The sequence below is a fragment of the Eublepharis macularius genome, chromosome 9 (assembly GCF_028583425.1).
Source record: "Eublepharis macularius isolate TG4126 chromosome 9, MPM_Emac_v1.0, whole genome shotgun sequence".
NCBI lineage: Eukaryota > Metazoa > Chordata > Lepidosauria > Squamata > Eublepharidae > Eublepharis > Eublepharis macularius.
In genome coordinates this window covers 93842489-93861158 of record NC_072798.1, presented here as the reverse complement: position 1 = coordinate 93861158, position 18670 = coordinate 93842489, and the positions used below count along the sequence as shown (strand labels likewise).

The following is an 18670-nucleotide window of genomic DNA, read 5'->3' as shown; positions in this document are numbered from 1 at the left end:
TCTAGGGCAAATAATATGTCAGAAGTTCCAGTTCTTGTGTAGTTTGGCTACCAGTTTTTGCCGGGCTATCATATTTTCTGCCCGAAAGGTCTAATATAAAACTGACAGGGCAGCTGGCGATTTCCAGTTCGCTGTCCCACATAATTTAGAATGGTTCTGAAAGTCAGTTTCATTCCACATTTGGTTGGAGTTTCCTCAAATGTGACTCCCAGTTGTGACGTAAACGTACATGTTTCTTAACTGATGGCTGACCACAGACAAGTATCTTAAGACTAATGCCCACCAAGGCTTTTAACTCCCGTTCTTCCTTGTGGTAAAATATCATCACAGAAATCAATCTCTCACTAAATGAAAATAAGCATTTCTTGTGAGGACTCCAGTCTTGAGGGACTGATCAAGAATGGAGTTACTTCATCCCGAAGGCAGTAGAACGGACTGGACCACTTCAGACTGCAGGTGGCAGTGTCACATTTTAATTGCTAGCTGTAAACTCCTCGCAAACAGTAAAAAATAGCACATCAAGGAGAGCGAGCCCTCACATGCTGTGCTTATTTTCTATACATTAATGTGTGGGAACTTTGAAAAACATAAAAAAACACCCTGTTGTCTGAAGTGGTCTAGTCCATTCCACTGCCTCATGCCTCTGTTATCGTATTACCCATTCAGCTGCATGTGGAAAGCAGGCCTACATTTTTAAAGCTTAGCTTTTGTAAAGGCAGGGCTCATTTTGAGGGGGAACGCACAGGAACGCAGTTCCAGCAGTTCCCCAAAGAGGTCACATGTCAGGTGGCCCCACCCACCTGACTCTTGGCCAGTTTGGGCCCGTTTTGGCCTAGATTGGGGCCGAAACGGTCCAGATTGGGTCTCTGACAGGTGGTGGATCACTCTCCCGCTCAGCAGCGGCCTGATCCTGACCATTTGGGGCCCCTTTTTGGCCATTTTCAACCCCTTTTTGCCATTTGGGGCCCAATTTCGGCCCTGAATAGCTAGGATTGGGTCCAAAACAGCCAGGATAGGTGATGTTAGGGGGTGTGGCATACGCAAATCATTAAGCCAATGACACACTTCCAGTGATGGCAAGGGGCGTGGTGTATGCTAATGAGTTACGGTAATGAGTTATGCTAATGAGTTCCTCCAGCTCTTTTTCTACGAAATGACTCCTGTGTAAAGGTATGTAAATCCAGGGTTGGTTTGGTATGATGCAAGTTATGCACTTTTCCCAGATTGGCTTTCTAGGTATTTGGTAAGTTAACGGATAATTTCATTTATTCAGACATCCTTAACCAGCAGGGATTTCATCACAAGGTTGCTTTCTCTGTGAAGGCTGGTGGAACTTTAGCTGGCTGCCTCCCTGGAGTATATACATTAATTATAAAGTTATTAATTAGTTTAATTTATAAAGATCAATGCATTTAATTTATACAAATTACAGATTTCATTAATTTCTATAATTAATTAATTGATTGATTGATAGCATTTGTATCTTGCTGATTGTGATACAGATCATGAATTGCTAATACCAAAATTAGAATAAAGCTGAAGAGGAACAGTAAAAGAATCATAGTGCCAAAATACAATCTAAGTAATATTCCTGAAGAATTTAAAGACCATGTATAGAACAGATTTGCAATATTAAGTTAATTGATCATGAGCCAGAAGAACTATGAGCTAACACCAGAGATATTATCAAGGAAGAATGTGCAAAGACTATTCCTGTAGCCAAAAGAAAGGCGAAGTCTAAATAGATAACGGAGGAAAGCTATTAAAATTGCTAAAGATAGACAAGAAGCAAAAGCAAAAGGTGACAGAAATAGAGTCAGAATTCTAAATGCAGCTTTTCAGCAACTTGCATGCAGAGCCAAAGAAATCTCTTATAATAACCAGTGTAAAGAAATAGAAGAGAACAAGCTACGGCTTGGGAGGCTGAACGATTTTTTTTTTTTAGGGTCACCATAGATCAGAGGTGACTTGATGGCACATATCACACAATTAAGTGAAATATTAAAACAAACTTTAAAAAATACAAATATTTAAAACATAAATAGGAAGGAGGCTCATAAGGGGATAAAGAAATATGTGTAGCAAGGATGGGTTGGATCTTTCCTTTGAGCACAAGGATCACACGTCTTTTCCAAGTTCTCCTCCCCTAAGAGTTTTTTTCCAATCCTGGGATTGTTGCAGGTTGCAGGTCCCATGTGGACCAATAGCCATCCAGGCCTGAGTGGTATCCTGAGGACGGAAAAGAAGTAAAAGAAGAAAAGAAGCTAAAATCACTCGCTCCACTTCAGTCAACTGCGACTGCTGACAGAAGAGGCCGGGAGGATGATTTTGTCTCCACCCAACCCTTATAGCTGTTAGTCCATGTAGGTCCTGCATACCTGGGAATCCACTTTCCCAGGTTTAATAACAACAATAACAACATTTGATTTATATTCCACCCTTCAGGACAACCTAATGCCCACTCAGAGAGGTTTACAAAGTATGTCATCATTATCCCCACAACAAGCACCCTGTGAGCTGGCTGGTTCTGAGAGAGCTCTGAGAGAGCTGTGACTGACCCAAGGTCACCCAGCTGGCTTCAAGTGGAGGAGTGGGGAATCAAACCCAGTTCTCCAGATTAGAGTCCCGCGCTCTTAACCACTACACCAAACTGGCGTCAAACTGGTTTGAAAAGGATTGTTTGGGAGGGGGGGAGGAAAGATCTCTGACCATCATCACTTTCTGCTGGTAGATAGCTGGATCCAATCTCACATCACAAAACTGTGCATCTCCTTTGGAAAATCGTGCTTTTTGGATTTTATTAGGGAAAGATCAACGTGTCATTGTCAGATCAAATTGTCATTTGCATCCAAGAACTCTGAACCTGTGATGATTAAGAATTGGCTGGGAAAGCTCGAGGGTAAGCAAGACTTAACCATCATCATTCACCTGTTCTCAGACTTCAGGCACTTCACAAGGAAAAACAAAACATAGAAAGGCCAGACCCCAGTTAGAGATGATATAACCTGACCCACCCTGTTTCCAGCACCCATATCTATATCCAGAATGGCTTGAGTCTTAAAAGCTGCTTTGCACGCTGTTCATCTGTTGGTCTGTCAGTCATTTTGCTTTTTTTTTTCAGTACCATTTGTTTTTGTTCCATTAATTATTTTATTTGACTTATTATATAATTATTCATTTCCCAATGGAAGTGATGCTTCCTCCCCTCTTTTCTCCCTCCATTTACTGTGCTGTGAGCTGGGCTGGGGCTGCTTCTGGCTGGGCAGTGGGCAGGGGCTGTTGGAAAGCACACCCAAGTCAGAGAAGAGGAGCTGGTGGTCAAGGAAGAGCTTCTCTCTTGGATTGACCTACCTGGCCAGTGGCTATGGGAACCATACCAGAAACCCAGGCCCGCCTGCAGTGGCCCCGAAGAGTTTGAAAGGGGTGCCAGGAGAGTTGGGGAGAAGAGACAGTTTCTAGCTGCATGAATGAATGAATGAATGAATGAATGAATGGCATTTGTTCATTGCTGTTCTCATAAATGTTCATTGTTGATATTCTGATCCAAGTGGGTCTAGTCAGTGAAGTGAGGCAGAAAATTTAACTGCTGTGTTTTTCCTTGGAGAAATTTCCACAACATACATGAATATAGTCCCTTTATCTCTAGTTGTCAGGGCTGTTGTACTAGAAATGAATTAGGAAGAACTTCCTGACAGAGCGGCCCCTCAAGTGGAACAGGCTTCCTCAGGAGGTGGCGGGCTCTCCTTTGGAGGTTTTTAAGCAGATGCTAGATGGCCATCTGACAGCAATGCTGATTCTGTGAACCTGGGCAGATCATGAGAGGAAGGGCAGGAAGAGTTACATCAATGCTCAGTTCTCATGGCCCCTACTTACATGTCCAGGGTAATGCCAATTGCCACCTTGGGGTCAGGTAGCAATTTTCCCTAGATCAGTTCGGCTAAGGATCTTGACGGTGTTTTGCCATCTTATAAGCATGGAGCAGGGATCATTTGGTGTGTGTGTGCGCGGGGCGGGGCGGGGGGAAGTAATTGCATTGAGCATGGGGTTGGACTAGATGACCCTGGGTGTCCCTTCCAACCCTCTGATTCTATGTTAGATGGGCTAAATGTGGAATGTGAAGTATGGACAAACCCCCGTGCTTATATATGCTGTATCTGCCTTCTTTTGCTAGCATTCTTTGAATTTCGCTAATGCTATTTAAATACTTAAATTATGTATTTCATTTGTATAGGGATGTGTTCTGATTTAATTTTCCCCACAAAACCCACGTCACTGGGTCTAGTCCATGAAAGCTTATGCTGGAATAAAATCATGTTAGTCTTTATTCCACAAGCGCCCTGTTTTATTTTTACTGACGGTGACTATTAACCATCATCATAGATCCAGAAGTATTAGCCGTGTTAGTCAGTAGTAAGAAAATAATAAAGAGTCCAGTAGCACCTTTAAGACTAACCAACTTTATTGTAGCATAAGCTTTCGAGAACCACAGCTCTCTTCGTCAGATGCAACTTTATTGTAGCATAAGCTTTCGAGAACCACAGCTCTCTTCATCAGATGCAACTTTATTGTAGCTTAAGCTTTCGAGAACCACAGCTCTCTTCGTCAGATGCAACTTTATTGTAGCATAAGCTTTCGAGAACCACAGCTCTCTTCATCAGATGCAACTTTATTGTAGCATAAGCTTTCGAGAACCACAGCTCTCTTCATCAGATGCAACTTTATTGTAGCATAAGCTTTCGAGAACCACAGCTCTCTTTGTCAGATGCATCTGATGATGCATCTGACGAAGAGAGCTGTGGTTTTCAAAAGCTTATGCTATAATAAAGTTGGTTAGTCTTAATGGTGCTACTGGACTCTTTACTATTAACCATCCGTCACTATCCTTCTATATGCTATTCCAGCCTGTTCTTCCGTAAGGGTGTCTGGTTCCTATGAACTCCTGATCAGTACCACTTCTGGCATTCCACTGGATCCAGTTTCTAGTGGCCAGTACCAGATGTACAAGGCAAAGGGTTTCCGTCTTCATCTGAAGGACGCCAGATTTTTCATGTAGTACCAGAAAGCCAGGCTGTGTGTCGCTGTAGTCTTTTTCTTAACTCTGTAGTTGTGCCATTGTGGGATGAGCCCTCTGTCGGAGGTCTCGTGAAGGGCAGGAAGTGTGCCAGCAGCTGCTCAAGGTGCCACAGTGCTGACGCAGCCTGAGTGACAGCTTGTTCCCTGCTGGGCTTGAATCTCAGGTGCTTGCAGTCCCTGTATACGTCTGGTGGACTTGAGTGCTCCGAGAGAGCCATTTTGCTAAAAGCTGTCATGCTTTTCAACCTGGCTTACAGGCTCTTCCCTGTTTTCTTTCCACAGTAAGCATTCCTGCGCTTTCCGCGGATCTCTGTTATTGTATAGTATTTCTGCCTGCGACGGCAGCTTCTAATTATATGCCCTGGTAGGGAAGCGCTGCTACACTTTGTGCCCTGTAAACTATGTTAGCGGGTGTAAGCTAATTATGCGCAGGCTTCGTAATTGATCTCTTTGAAATATTTAACAGACGTTCTTGGGTACTGGAGAGGAAAGCTTACTGTAGGTTATTTTAGGCTCAAATCAATTATTTATATCTTGAGAGAGCTGCAGAAAGTGGAGCTTGCCCTAAAACACCCTTGAACTAGTTTCCAAAGAAAGGGGGGGAAAGACAAGAAAACTCTACATTCTTTGAACATTGTTGTTTATTTTTTGTTGTTGTTTGTGAGAAGTAAATAGCTATAGTGGTTATGAAATTCAGGCTATATATACATTACAGAAATCTTCTGTTGTGCTGTTCAGCAGACGTCTTTGACCTTGGGAATCCCAGCAAAAGCTTATTAAATTCTGTCTCCTTACAGCGGTTAGTTGGCATTTTGAAGAGAATGCAGTACTTCGTTAGCCAATATTGGTCTTTCCAAGCGCTGTGGGAGGTTTTGTAGTGATTTTCCCTCAACGGATTTAGTTAGATCGGTGCTGAGATCTTCTACACGCAGCTAGAGCTCTGGAAGTTTTCACTACAGCAGTTCCTATTTGGAGAGTCACACTTGTGTAGCTTGGTTTCTAGTTTGTGCTGGAGCCGTTCCTGCTGCCGAAGAGGCAAGCCACTTGTGAAATAGTCTTTTCTCTTACTGTTCGTTCAACCCAGTGGTCTCACACATAGAAGCATAGCTGAGACAGAAGCATCGCTGATTTCCTCAGCTGTGAGTACGGTTGTGGTGAAAACAGAAGGCAAATCTCCATGGACACGTGACGCTTGACAGCTCTTTCTTTCGTTGGATTATAGCCCATTATTGGGATGTTAAACCTCTTTGTAAGAACATCAAGAACAGATTCGGACCACATAGTTGTTAAAGACTTGATTAATGTGAAGTATATCTTTCTGAATCAGGGAAGGGATTTTTTTGACCTGTTCCTTGTGAGCTACCATTTCTCTAAAGAACACAATGATATCATTAATTAAACACCACGTATGTATTCTCTCTGTGACTAAAAGAATGAGTAAACCTGCAATTGCCCAAGAGACACGGAGCGTAACCCGTTGTTTAGAACCAGAGTTGTTTGGAAATCTTGCTGGACCGCTCTGAGTTTACAAGTCTTGTATTGTTCCACCTGCTGGTCTCTGTCTCCACAGTGAGTTATGGTTCTCACTTGCTGTGTCACATGGAACTCTCGTGTGATACTCCGAGTGCTACATGTGAGGTGTACATTCAGAGCACATTTACTGTATTCACTCTACTTTTAAAATGCCCTTAGTGAGGGAAGACTTCCCCGAAGCCGAAGGATCTCTGGCTGCAGATTGGGGCTTTGTGTGTAACAGGAGAAAAGAGGAGCAGGGGTCTTTAGTTGGAGGGTGATAAGGTTTAAAAAAAACCACAGCAACAAGCCCTGCTTTTTTATTCTCCCTTACCTCATTTGATGAAGGGAGCTTGACTCTTAAAAGCTTATACCCGGGAAATCTTGCTGGTTTTGTCTTTAAGGTGCTACTGGACCCAAATCTTGCTCTGCTGCTACAGACCAACATGGCTACCCACTTGAAACTAGGCTGAGACTATGTGACTGGCCCAAGCTTCAAGATTGTGTAGGAATTTGAACCTGGGCCTCTCTGGGCCTAGTCTGGCACCCTGAGCACTGTACTGGTTCTTATCACCATAGCTTATTGACAGATCTCTGATACATCTCCCTGTGCTGTGCCATAATTTTACCATGTAGTCTAGATAATATAAACCATTTGGGTCATCTGTACAATGTATAGCACGTGTAACATCACTAAGTAGATAGCAGGACTTTGTTTTGGACCTCTCTCCGTGTGTCAGGTAAAGGGAAAGGTAGTCCCCTGTGCAAGCACTGAGTCATTACTGACCCATGGAGGGACGTCGCATCACGACGTTTTCTTGGCATACTTTTGTTACGGGGTGGTTTGGCTTTGCCTTCAAGTCAATAATGCTAGGAAAAGTGGAAGGCAGCAGGAAAAGAGGAAGACCTAAAACAAGATGGCTTGACTTAATAAAAGAAGCCACGTCCTCCAGTTTGCAGGATCTGAGCAAGTCTGTTACAGATAGGACATTTTGGAGGTCTTTCATTCATAGGGTCACCATAGGTCGGAGACGACTTGATGGCACATAACACACACACACACACACACCGTGTGTCAGATGTCAGCTGAAATTGACATCTTGGACTTATAAACAGTGTTTGACCCATGGTGTGTTTACCATCTGATCCAATGAAAAAGGTATTTTAAATATCTGCTTCTATATGAAGTGTACGGCAAGCCTTGTGAATGCTAGACTAAAGAGTCTCAAATATTGTTAGACCAAGCCTCCCCCAAATCAATAGCTGAACAAAAAAGCCTAACTTTTTCCATTCAGAATATAGATGCAAACTATGCAGTCTGTGGGATTATTAGGTAGGAGCTTCCTTGGCGAACCATCTTGTCCCTGTGCGGCTTCTAAGAAATTGGAGACATCACATATGTGATACAAGCAACGGTTCCCAGACTCCTGGGCGGCTGGTTTGCTGTCCGCGGGGCTGCTGGAGGGGGCAGAAAGCGTGGTGGCCGCCATGTTTTCCCAGGCTCCGTCGGTCCACCCACGCCCAATAGGCTTCAAATCCTTGTGGGCCAATCAGCCCCGGCCGGGGAGGGCCGGGTTTAGTGGGCGGGGCGTGGGCCGGGACCTGAGGAGCTCAGTCTTCCCTCTGGCCCAGTGGGCTGCTATTTAACAGGGCAGCCGCACCTCCGGCCCCAGTTGCATGCTGGCAAGCAAAGTCCCACCCACCACTCCCTGCAATTGGTTTTTTCCCTTTACTTTGGGTGTTTGTTAAGCAGCTTCGTCACAACTTTGGGCGGGGGGGGGGGGCTTTGCATTGCGATCCGATCCCTCAGGGGAGATGGGGTGTGTGGGCCACATCTAACCCCATTATAGGGGATTCCCATAAGGAATCCATGGAGTGAGTCCAGGGGGCAGGCCCAGCTCAGGGGGCTGCCAGTAAAGACTCACTCCCAGGTGGCAGGGGGATACTAAGGGGTGTACACCCTAGTGACCCCGCTGTCATCCCTCGGTTTCCCCCTCCACCGCGGGGTCTGTGGGGGCTGGAGGGCATCAACTGACAGGCGGGTCAGCCGATGTGGGATCCGATCCCTGTGTGCGCCAATGCTGCTGTCCCTGTAATCAATAAAGTTGTGGCCTTTTGTTACTCCAGCTGCTGTGACTGTGGTTTTTGTCACCGTCGCTTCCTGCTGCCCATCCCCGCTGGACAGCAATCTCTGTTGTAGATTTGTAAATGTGCTCTGTTTTCTTGTATAGCGTTCAAGTCATTCCCTGAGTCCCAGTCCCCTGTGAGCAGTTTTGGGCCAGATAATGCTGTTCTCTGTGCCACTATTATTATAACCATGGTGGTGTCCATCAACACAACTGATGAGCTGGTAAAATTAGAGGTATGCAGGACTTTTTTTCAGCTGGGACGTGGTGGAACAGAGTTCCAGAACCTCTTGAAAATGGTCACATGGCTGGTGGCCCCGCCCCCTGATCTCCAGACAGCGGCGCGGAGGGCAATCTAAACTCCCCTCTGTCTGGAGATCGGGGTGGGGCCACTGGCCATGTGACCATTTTCTCCAAGGGCAACCCACTGAGTTTCACCACCTCTTTTCCCAGAAAAAAAGCCCTGGAGGTATGGTATTGCTGAAAAGTATAGATTGCTGAAAATTCCACTATGCCTGTGCGAAACTGGAGTCGAATGCACTTCCAGTTTAATATTTCTCATCTGCTTGCTGAGATAAGGAGGATTTTGTGCATGGGATAACATGAATTCTTCAATACATATATTATTCTCAAACCAATGTTATCTCCGTTGCCACACACTAATCAGTTCTTCAGTAAACAATGCATTGTTCTCTAGAATAAATTTAGGAAAACATTCATCTTCAAATAATTATAGTATTTAGAAACACAGCATTTAGACCATTATGTGCTGTTCACAGAGCATCAGCGGGCAGCCCTAAATAGCAGGGTAGAGCTGCTACTCCGTGTGAGATGACTAATTTCATGTACTGCTTTGCAGGCCCTACATGTCCATTGGAACGCTGCGCGATCAAGTTATCTATCCGGACTCGGTGGAGGACATGCATGAAAAGGGGTACCAAGACCGCAATCTTGAGTGCATCCTGCAGATCGTTCATTTGAACCACATCGTTCAGAGAGAAGGAGGTACCTGTCTTTTAATGGAAAGGGGAATCGATAACCAGGGACACCCAGCATGTACAGTGCAATAAAACATGGTTCCTCTGGTGGAGATAGATCAAGATGGGTAGCCGTGTTAGTCTGTCTGTAGCAGAAGAAAAGAGCAAGAGTCCAGTAGCACCTATAAGACTTAACATTTGTGGTAGGGTATGAGCTTTTGTGATCTGTAGCTCACTTCTTCAGGTACAGAAAGCTCATACCCTCCCACAAATGTTGTTAGTCTTATAGGTGCTACTGGACTCTTGCGGTTTTCTAATGGTTCCTCCAGAATTTCATGTATTTGATTCCTTCCTTTTTCCGGATCTGTCCTTCACAACACCTTTGTTGGCATGTGTCAGTTATTGCATGGCCAGACTTTCTGGAACTAAACACCCTTCTAAAATGTGCATGATGTGAGAGCACCCGAAGCCGTACAACCAGGGACTTGGAAGTGGCCTACTGAAATAACATCACTTCCACTGATGAGACAGAGTGTCAGTCCTTGGCAGGTAGAATCCCCAAGTTCTCCACAGCAAACACGCAGGTGTATTGGTTGAAGTAACTTTATTAGAGACCCATCAGTTCAAGGTGCTCAGACAAGTGAAATTGGCAGAAGTGATGTAACTGGAGTTGGGGATGTTAGTTATAGGGAATGTTCCCACCATCAGGATAAGGGCCATTAAAGAATTGAGCACAAAAGAGCCAGGGGGGTTGTCAGGGAGAAGCTACATTTAGGCCAGGGCTTTTTTTCTGGGAAAAGAGGTGGTGGAACGCAGTGGGTTGCCCTCGGAGAAAATGGTCACATGGCCGGTGGCCCCGCCCCCTGGTCTCCAGACAGAGGGGATTTGAGATTGCCCTCCACGCCGCATAGCGTGGAGGGCAATCTCAACTCCCCTCTGTCTGGAGATCAGGGGGCGGGGCCACCGGCCATGTGACCATTTTCAAGAGGTGCCGGAACTCCGCTCTACCGCGTTCCCGCTGAAAAAAAGCCCTAGACAAAACAAAGAATGAAATCATGTCAGTTCCCAAGAAAGATACATTTCAAGCTGGCCACAGCCAGCCTTCAAGGACACTCTCTGGAGGCAGCGGGGAAAGAGAAAGTAAATACTTGAGAGAGAACCTACTGCCTTCACATCAATAAGAAACTTCTCATGCCCTCAGAGGACCAGTACATAACACAGAATACATTCATGGCATGTAGGAACACAGAAGAATACATGCATGACAGATATGCAGACAGGCATATATGACACAGAGGCATGTAGTCATACTTCTGTGGGAGGAAGTCCCTCCCTCCTGAGGTGCCTTCCTCCCCCTGAAGTAGCTCTTCCATTGGAAGGGGAGCCACTTAATTGGCAGCAGGCTTCAAAGTTTGCCCACTGGCGTGGGAGGATGCACGCCAGCTTGACTTTTGGGGGCAGGTCCAACCTTCCCTCCCTGTGAGCGTTCTACACATGGCCATCTACATGTTGACTGAACACGTGGAGTGGGAGAGCGTGCACTAGCGCTCTGGCCGTACCCCCACCTCCGTGTGGCTTGTGAGTACGGTGCCTAGATACGGAGGCAGTGTTCACTCCCACCTTCCCTTCCTGTGATTGGGGGTGCTGCTTTTAGAACGTTGCTGATCCCTAAGGATGGAGCACATGCACGGATACAGCCTCCGAACATAGGAATGGGCTCCTGAGTCAGAGGTCGTGCGGCGGCAGAGGTAGAGCTAACCCTCTTGTGTCCGCTTTCCCTCTCCATGCATTCAGCCCATCTGCACATTGTCAGTGCTCGGAGAGGTTGTGGGGTAGAGGCTCTCCAGTGTTCCTGCTTTGTGTCCTGGAAAGACACTTCGTATTGCTTCCCGTCTCCCTGCACATGTTTGTGAGGTTTGTCTGATCTTTCGCAAGCCGTCTGCACTTGTAACCTGTCACTTTATCTTGTGGCAATTAATTCCTTAATGTTTGGTGTAGTGGGAGCCAGGTTGGTGTAGTGGTTAAGAACGCGGGACTCTAATCTGGAGAACCGGGTTTGACTCCCCACTCCTCTGCTTGAAGCCAGCTGGGTGACCTTGGGTCAGTCACAGCTTCTAGGAGCTCTCTCAAGCCCCACCCACCTCACAGGATAAACTGCTCTGAGTGAGCATTAAGTTGTCCTGAAGGGCAGTATAAAAATTGAAAGTTGTTGTTATTATTCGAATTTCACACAACACAATCAATAATAAATAAAGATCACATGTTATCATTGATTGGCCTTGCTGAGCTAATACAGGTTTCCACCAGAGACCTAAGCGTCAGCCAGGTATCGGTGTAATATGTACGTTGTTCCAAGTAACACCATCTTTTGCAGTTCTGTAGGTGTTATGTCAGAAAGCTGCCGTTTTTCCATATGAGTTGCGAAGCTTTTCGAAATAGTTCCCAGTGTCCCGATGACAATAGGGACTACTGTAGTGTTCATCTATAGTTGGGTGGTTTGTATTGACAGATCTCTATATTTAATCATTTTTTTCTTGTTCTTTTTCTTCGACTCTGGCATCCTCTGGAATATTGTTGTTGCTGTTGTTAGTAGTAGTAATAGTAATTGTGCACTATGCGACCATCACATGCCTTTATCTGGCTGGAATCTACTGCCTGTATCACACATCATTATAGAATTGTATAAACAATTTAGGATTCCTAGTGAAACAAAGAATTAAGAGTTAGAAAAAGAAAGCCATAAAAGTACAAATACCACATTTTTAAAAAATTAGTGTTTGATACATTTGTTTTTAAAAGGAGGCAGAGTTTGTTGCTGGTTGGGAACAAGGTCTGAGATTGGCCTGTGGGGCTGTCTTCCTTCTCCTTTTCTGCCCCTTGCATGCCACTAAATCATAATCAGCGGTTTACTCTTGTCCTTACAAACCGAGATTCTAAATTCTGATTAATCCTGGTAGGGAATCCTGGTTTGGAAGGAAGACAGTAAACTGATTTACCCACGGTCTCGGCTCCAGTTCTACAGTTTGGCATTGGTTGTCGATAATTTGTGAGCCCAATAAATCTTCCAAATACTACAGTATGGGTTTTAATTATAGTTTTATCATCTGCAACTCATTCTTTGAACATCTTGTTCTGCATCCTACCTATTCCCCAAGTTGCCCTGGGAAGCATATATTTCTTGGAAATATTTTCGTCCTGCTTTTTGACCTATTGGGTTAAGTTAAAATTGAAACTATATTTTAAAAGGAACAAACCACAAGAACGAGCCATAATTAAACAAATCAGAAAGCCAAATAAAACCCATTCAGTAAAAAAAGAAAAAAAAGCTTTAGTATATTAGCATCAGATTAAAACTGGCACCTTTATTTCAAATCCCCTTGAAAAAACTATCCATTTTAGGCAGTGTCTAAAGAAAAGGAATGGGATGGATGTCCTTGAGGAAAGAGTGCCACAGCCTTGGTGCCACTATCAAAAAGGCCCTATCACATTTTGGGGGGAGGTTCCCCCTATTTCATTCTTACAACTTTGTAGTGAGGATAGGCCAAGAGGATGTGACTAGCCTAAAGTCACTGAGTGAGCTTCATGGGTAGGCAGAGATTTAACCCCTGGTCCAAGTTTGCTACTAATCCTTTACATCGCATTGCCTCTCACTAAGGAAAGCTACACAACAACATGAGCATAGCCTTGGTCACTGGTTACAGTGAATGCCCGTATATCCTACATATACATGTAAGGAAGAGCCTAGAGCCGATGCATGTTCACTTTACAAATGAAACCGGGGACCAGTGCCAGGATAAATGTGGAGATGAAATCACACATTCAGCCAGGGCTTTTTTTCAGCTGGAACACGGTGGAATGGAGTTCCGGCACCTCTTGAAAATGGTCACATGGCTGGTGGCCCCGCCCCCTGATTGCCAGACAGAGGGGAGTTTAGATTGCCCTCTGCACAGTGGCGCGGAGGGCAATCTAAACTCCCCTCTGTCTGGAGATCAGGGGGTGGGGCCACTAGCCATGTGACCATTTTCACCGAGGGTAATTTAAACTTTAAACACCCCCCCTTGTTCCAGCTGACCCAAAATGACATCATTGTGCAGTACTGAGTTCCACCACCTCTTTTCCCAGAAAAAAAGCCCTGCATTCAGCTATGTATGCATTGAATGTAACCTGAGAATTAGCTAACTCGTATATTAAAAAAATCAAGTGTGCCCTGTACACAGATTGTACATGCACTCACTGTAACTTGTGAACAGGGATAGTGGCAGAGAGAAACAATATTGGATTAACATTTCTGAAACACATCTGGGCACAGGTGACGTTGTACCCAGTACTTCCGCGTCATACTGCTGGATTTTTCTAGGGCCTGCTTGAGACGAGCTTTCGATTACTGTGTGTTCTCGCTTGTGAGTGGTGCTCAACTCTTACCAGTCGTGTTTCTTCTCTGTCTTTCTGAAGGGTGGGACGCCGTCACAGACTGGAAAGATGTTTTGTCCGGAGGAGAAAAGCAGCGGATGGGCATGGCCCGGATGTTTTACCACAAGTAAGCCTAAACGTTTGTGTTTGAAACAACTGTCAGGTGTGGGTGGATTTTGTCCCCTCCACAAAGGCAGGATATAGGATCTCCAGAGAGTCAAGGAAGAGTCACAGAACAGGTCTGAGATCCTGGTGAGAGGGCAGGGGGATGAAGTTTACTACGGAAGAATGCTGCGTGTCGCAAGGTATGGCAGAAAATGGGGTGATCGAAAGGCCTTGGGAAGTTTGGCCGTCGATCCATCTCTATCTCACCTTCCAGCCAAGGGGTTCAGAGCAGCATGTCCGATCCCTCTCCCTTTATTCATACAGTTACCCTGAGAGGGAGGGAAGGCGGCATGGTATAACCCGATCTCGTCAGATGTCGGAAGCTAAGCAGGGTCAGTACTTGGATGGGAGACCACCAAGGAAGACTCTGCAGAGGAAGGCGATGGCGAACCACCTCTGCATCTTGCTGGCCTTAAAACACCTTGCTGGGTCACTGTAAATTGGTTGCGACTTGACAGCGCATACGTACGTAGGAAAATTAGAGAGACGGTGACCGGTACAAAAACACTGACATGGCTTGAGACATAAGGGGAAACCGCCCGTGCGCTCCTGTTTCCATTCTTCATAGTACATGTGTTTATTAGTGGCGTTTCGGGGTGGTCGGCTTGGCTGTAAGAGCTTTGAAATCAGTTTTCCGGTTTGAAGGGTGTCTTCCTGCTTTGTTTATGCGAACCATTGGATGCCAGCGATCTTATTTGCCCTTTACAGCATCTCGGGCAGTCTGTCTCATACGCAAGGACCGGGTAGGGGGAGTTGTTGTGGACGCACAAGGTTTGAATATCTAATGTAGGGCTGTTTATCTTCTTTTGCTCCGAAGGTGATCTTGGGCATCCTGTTTTGTGTGCATTGTATCTAGTGTAGCTGAGATAATCACTCTGCACCCAGTGGCTGCCGCGCATGTGTTGGAGATCCAGCACATACATAGAACTCCAGACCGTGAACGTATCACAGGCTGTTAGCCTTGGCTCCCTAAACCATGGGCTTTAAGCAGAGGTGGTATGTAAACAAAGGAATGAATAACCTAGTTTTTATCCCTCTGATTTCCAAGGCCCAAGTACGCATTACTTGATGAATGTACGAGTGCTGTCAGCATTGATGTTGAAGGGAAGATATTCCAGGCTGCAAAAGGAGCTGGTATATCCCTGCTCTCGATAACGCACAGACCGTCTCTTTGGTGAGTTTGTAAACGAGGATCATGTTTTGAGCTTGCAACCAGGTAATGGATGTTATTGCCAAGGCAATCTGTTGAATGCTGTTGTCCAGGGGAGGGAGATGGACGGGACCACTTCTCTTTGGTTCCTTAATTCCTCCCCCAGTCATACTCGGTGGACATTTCAGTAGATAAAAAGTTGTGAGTGGTTCTTGTATCTGCCATGCCTTCTTGGAAGTATCTCCTGAACTAACCATGAGGAAAACGCCTTTTTTGTTTATTATTCTCCCTGGATTTGTGACAAAACTGTGGCCTGGTATTATAGGCAGAAGTGCACAGTGCTTGATGCTGGAAGTCTTGACTTATGGATTATCATGGTACACTCAACCATACAGCTCTTCTGACAGAATGGCATTTCTGTTTGTGGAAGGAGGGGGCATAGATTTTTGCCTCCTTCCACTGCAGTCCCCCCCCCCCCCATTTGTCCTCCATGGAACAAAATTTCAGGGGGCAGGAGGAGGAAAGGGAAAATCCCACTTCACAAAGTCCAGAGATGTTTGGATATACCCCGTCAATACCATCTTTGAGGAAGAAATGGATCTAAATGGATTTGGGCTAGCTTTCTGATGATGATGTAGTGTCGTTCTTAACAGCTGACATGCTGTTGTTTTCACCATTCACACTACAATAAAGTTGCATCTGACGAAGAGAGCTGTGGTTCTCAAAAGCAGACAGTGCATCTGACGAAGAGAGCTGTGGCTCTCAAAAGCTGACAATGCATCTGACGAAGAGAGCTGTGGCTCTCGAAAGCTGATGATACATCTGACGAAGAGAGCTGTGGCTCTCGAAAGCTTATGCTACAATAAAGTTGGTTAGTCTTAAAGGTGCTACTGGACTCTTTGCTATTTTAATGCGAATGCTATTTTTGCATCTTCTCAAGAGTCAGCTGGTTACGGTGGGAATTTCCTACATGTTTTTCGGTGCTTTATCGTAACTCAGTTTGTTTGGATTTCTGATTCGGTATAAGGCAGCTTCATGCATTCATGAGGTCGTCTTCTCTCGTTCCTTGCTTGCTTTCCCCCACCACGAGTCTGCTTACCAACCCTCCTGCAGCTATTCCAAATCCCATTGCTGAGTTTCTCGGTGTTTCTCGTTTGTCTCTTTGCAGGAAGTATCACACCCACCTGCTGCAGTTTGATGGGGAAGGAGGCTGGCGCTTTGAACAGCTGGACGCTGCGATCCGCTTGACCCTCAGCGAGGAAAAACAAAGACTGGAATCCCAGCTTGCAGGAATGCCAAAAATGCAGCAGAGACTGAATGAACTTTGCAAAATCCTAGGGGAGGACTCTGTGCTGAAAGCCATGGTCAAAGCGGAATAAATGTTTTAATTTATATTTGTCAAAGGTTTTTTTAAAAGTCAAACGCAATATGATTTCTGAGAGGCCCGGTGGTTTGCATGCGTTGTGAGCAGCTTAGGATGCAAGACAACCAGCAGGAAGCTTTCTTGTACCTGCAGCCACCTAGTCGGAAGGAAGGAAGTGGTCCGAGTTGGTGCTGAGCCGAATTTTAGTGAGGTTTGAGTCATGGCAAGACAAGTGGGCTTTCGAGGACTGTCTGAAGTAACTTGAAAACCAACCCCCACCACCCCTCTGTCATATCTTGCCTTTTTTTGCATCGGTTTGCAGCACCAGTGTTCTGCTGCTTTGACACCATTTTTGTTGCTTCCCATGTGATCCCAACCAATTGGGGATCACCAGGGCTTTTCTCCTGGGAAAAGAGGTGGTGGAACTCAGGACCACACAATGACGTCGCTTTGGATCAGCTGGAACAAGGGGGGAGTTTTTTAAAGTTTAAATTGCCCTTGGCGAAAATGGTCACATGGCCGGTGGCCCCGCCCCCTGATCTCCGGACAGAAGGGAGTTGAGATTGCCCAAGGGCAATCTCAACTCCCCTCTGTCTGGAGATCAGGGGGCGGGGCCACCGGCCATGTGACCATTTTCAAGAGGTGCCGGAACTCCATTCCTCCACGTTCCAGCTGAAAAAAAGCCCCGGGGATCACAGTGTACATGTATTACATCAGATGTGGCTGCATGACACTATTGCTGAAGACAAACAAACCCCCTCTTTTTGCCAGTACTCTGAATATAGGCAGGGGAGCACATCCCATTAGCTCAGGGCCCAGGTCAGCACTTCCTTGCCTTGTTGCACTGCGGTGCTTGCTTCGCTACCCACCACCATTTGTGTTGCAAGAACTGTCACTCCAGGCTAGCTCTAGTTGTCAGTAGTGATGTTTGACTAGTTGGGATGGAATGGGAATATTCAGACGTGTGTCAGAATATAATGCCAATGGATGTCATTAGCATTGGTATGCCCATCCGCATGTGGATTATGTGTATCTGCACTGCGTTTCATTCAACTGACACGCATAAAGATGTGCACAGCAATGTGTATCTGCATCCCATTTTGTTCCAAAGGAATAGCTATACTAGTGTATGGTAGTAAGGGTGTTGGACTAGAATTTGGCAGACTCCATCTTGGATCCTATGCAGCGCGAATGTAGTGAGCCAGTTTGGTGGAGTGATTAGGAGTGGCAGGACTCTAATCTGGAGAGCCAGGTTTGATCCTCTTTCGCTTGAAGCCAGCTGGGTGACCTTGGGTCCGTCACAGCTCTCTCACAGCTCTCTCAGCTCCACCCATCTCACAGGGTGATTGTTGTGGGGATAATAATAACATACTTTGTAAACAGCTCTGAGTGGGCATTAAGTTGTCCTGAAGGGCGGTATATAAATTGAATGTTGTTGTTGTTGTTAAATGGCAAATCCTCCACTGTAGTCTTCTGTGACCCCAAAACTGTGGTCCTGTGAGTCAGTGGAGCTCCACACAACACTCTGGGGGGCCAAAGTGGGGGAGATGTACTGAGAGGAATCTGCAAAATTTTCTTCTCTTCTGCATGCAGGCGCAGCAGAAAGGAAGGGTCGAAGCCCCAAGTTTGAATTCCCACTCTACCATCTAGTTCACTATGTGATCTTGATGGCCAGTCACTCTTTCAGCCTTAAGAACAGGCAAGGGAGAATCTTTTGTGGCACCAAGAGCTACTTGGGGGAAGAAAAAAGCATCTGGAACCTGGATGGCCCAGACTAGCCCAATCTCGTTAAATCTCAGAAGCTATGCAGGTTCTGCCCTGGTTAGGATTTGGATGGGAAACCACCAGCGAAATCCAGGGTGGCTACACAGAGGCAGGCAATAGCAAACCACCT

The 18670-nt window shown here is 45.7% G+C and overlaps 1 protein-coding gene across 1 annotated transcript in view; it reads left to right on the top strand.

Annotated features, from left to right (window-relative positions):
• ABCD2 (ATP binding cassette subfamily D member 2) overlaps positions 1-16805 on the top strand; it is a 56024-nt gene extending 39219 nt beyond the window's left edge. Inside the window, exons 7-10 of the mRNA XM_054988444.1 lie at positions 9571-9716; positions 14141-14225; positions 15312-15437; positions 16582-16805. Coding sequence (XP_054844419.1) covers positions 9571-9716; positions 14141-14225; positions 15312-15437; positions 16582-16792 — 568 coding nt within the window. The 3' untranslated portion in view covers positions 16793-16805. The remainder of the gene's footprint in view (positions 1-9570; positions 9717-14140; positions 14226-15311; positions 15438-16581) is intronic.
• Positions 16806-18670: the final 1865 nt, after the last annotated feature.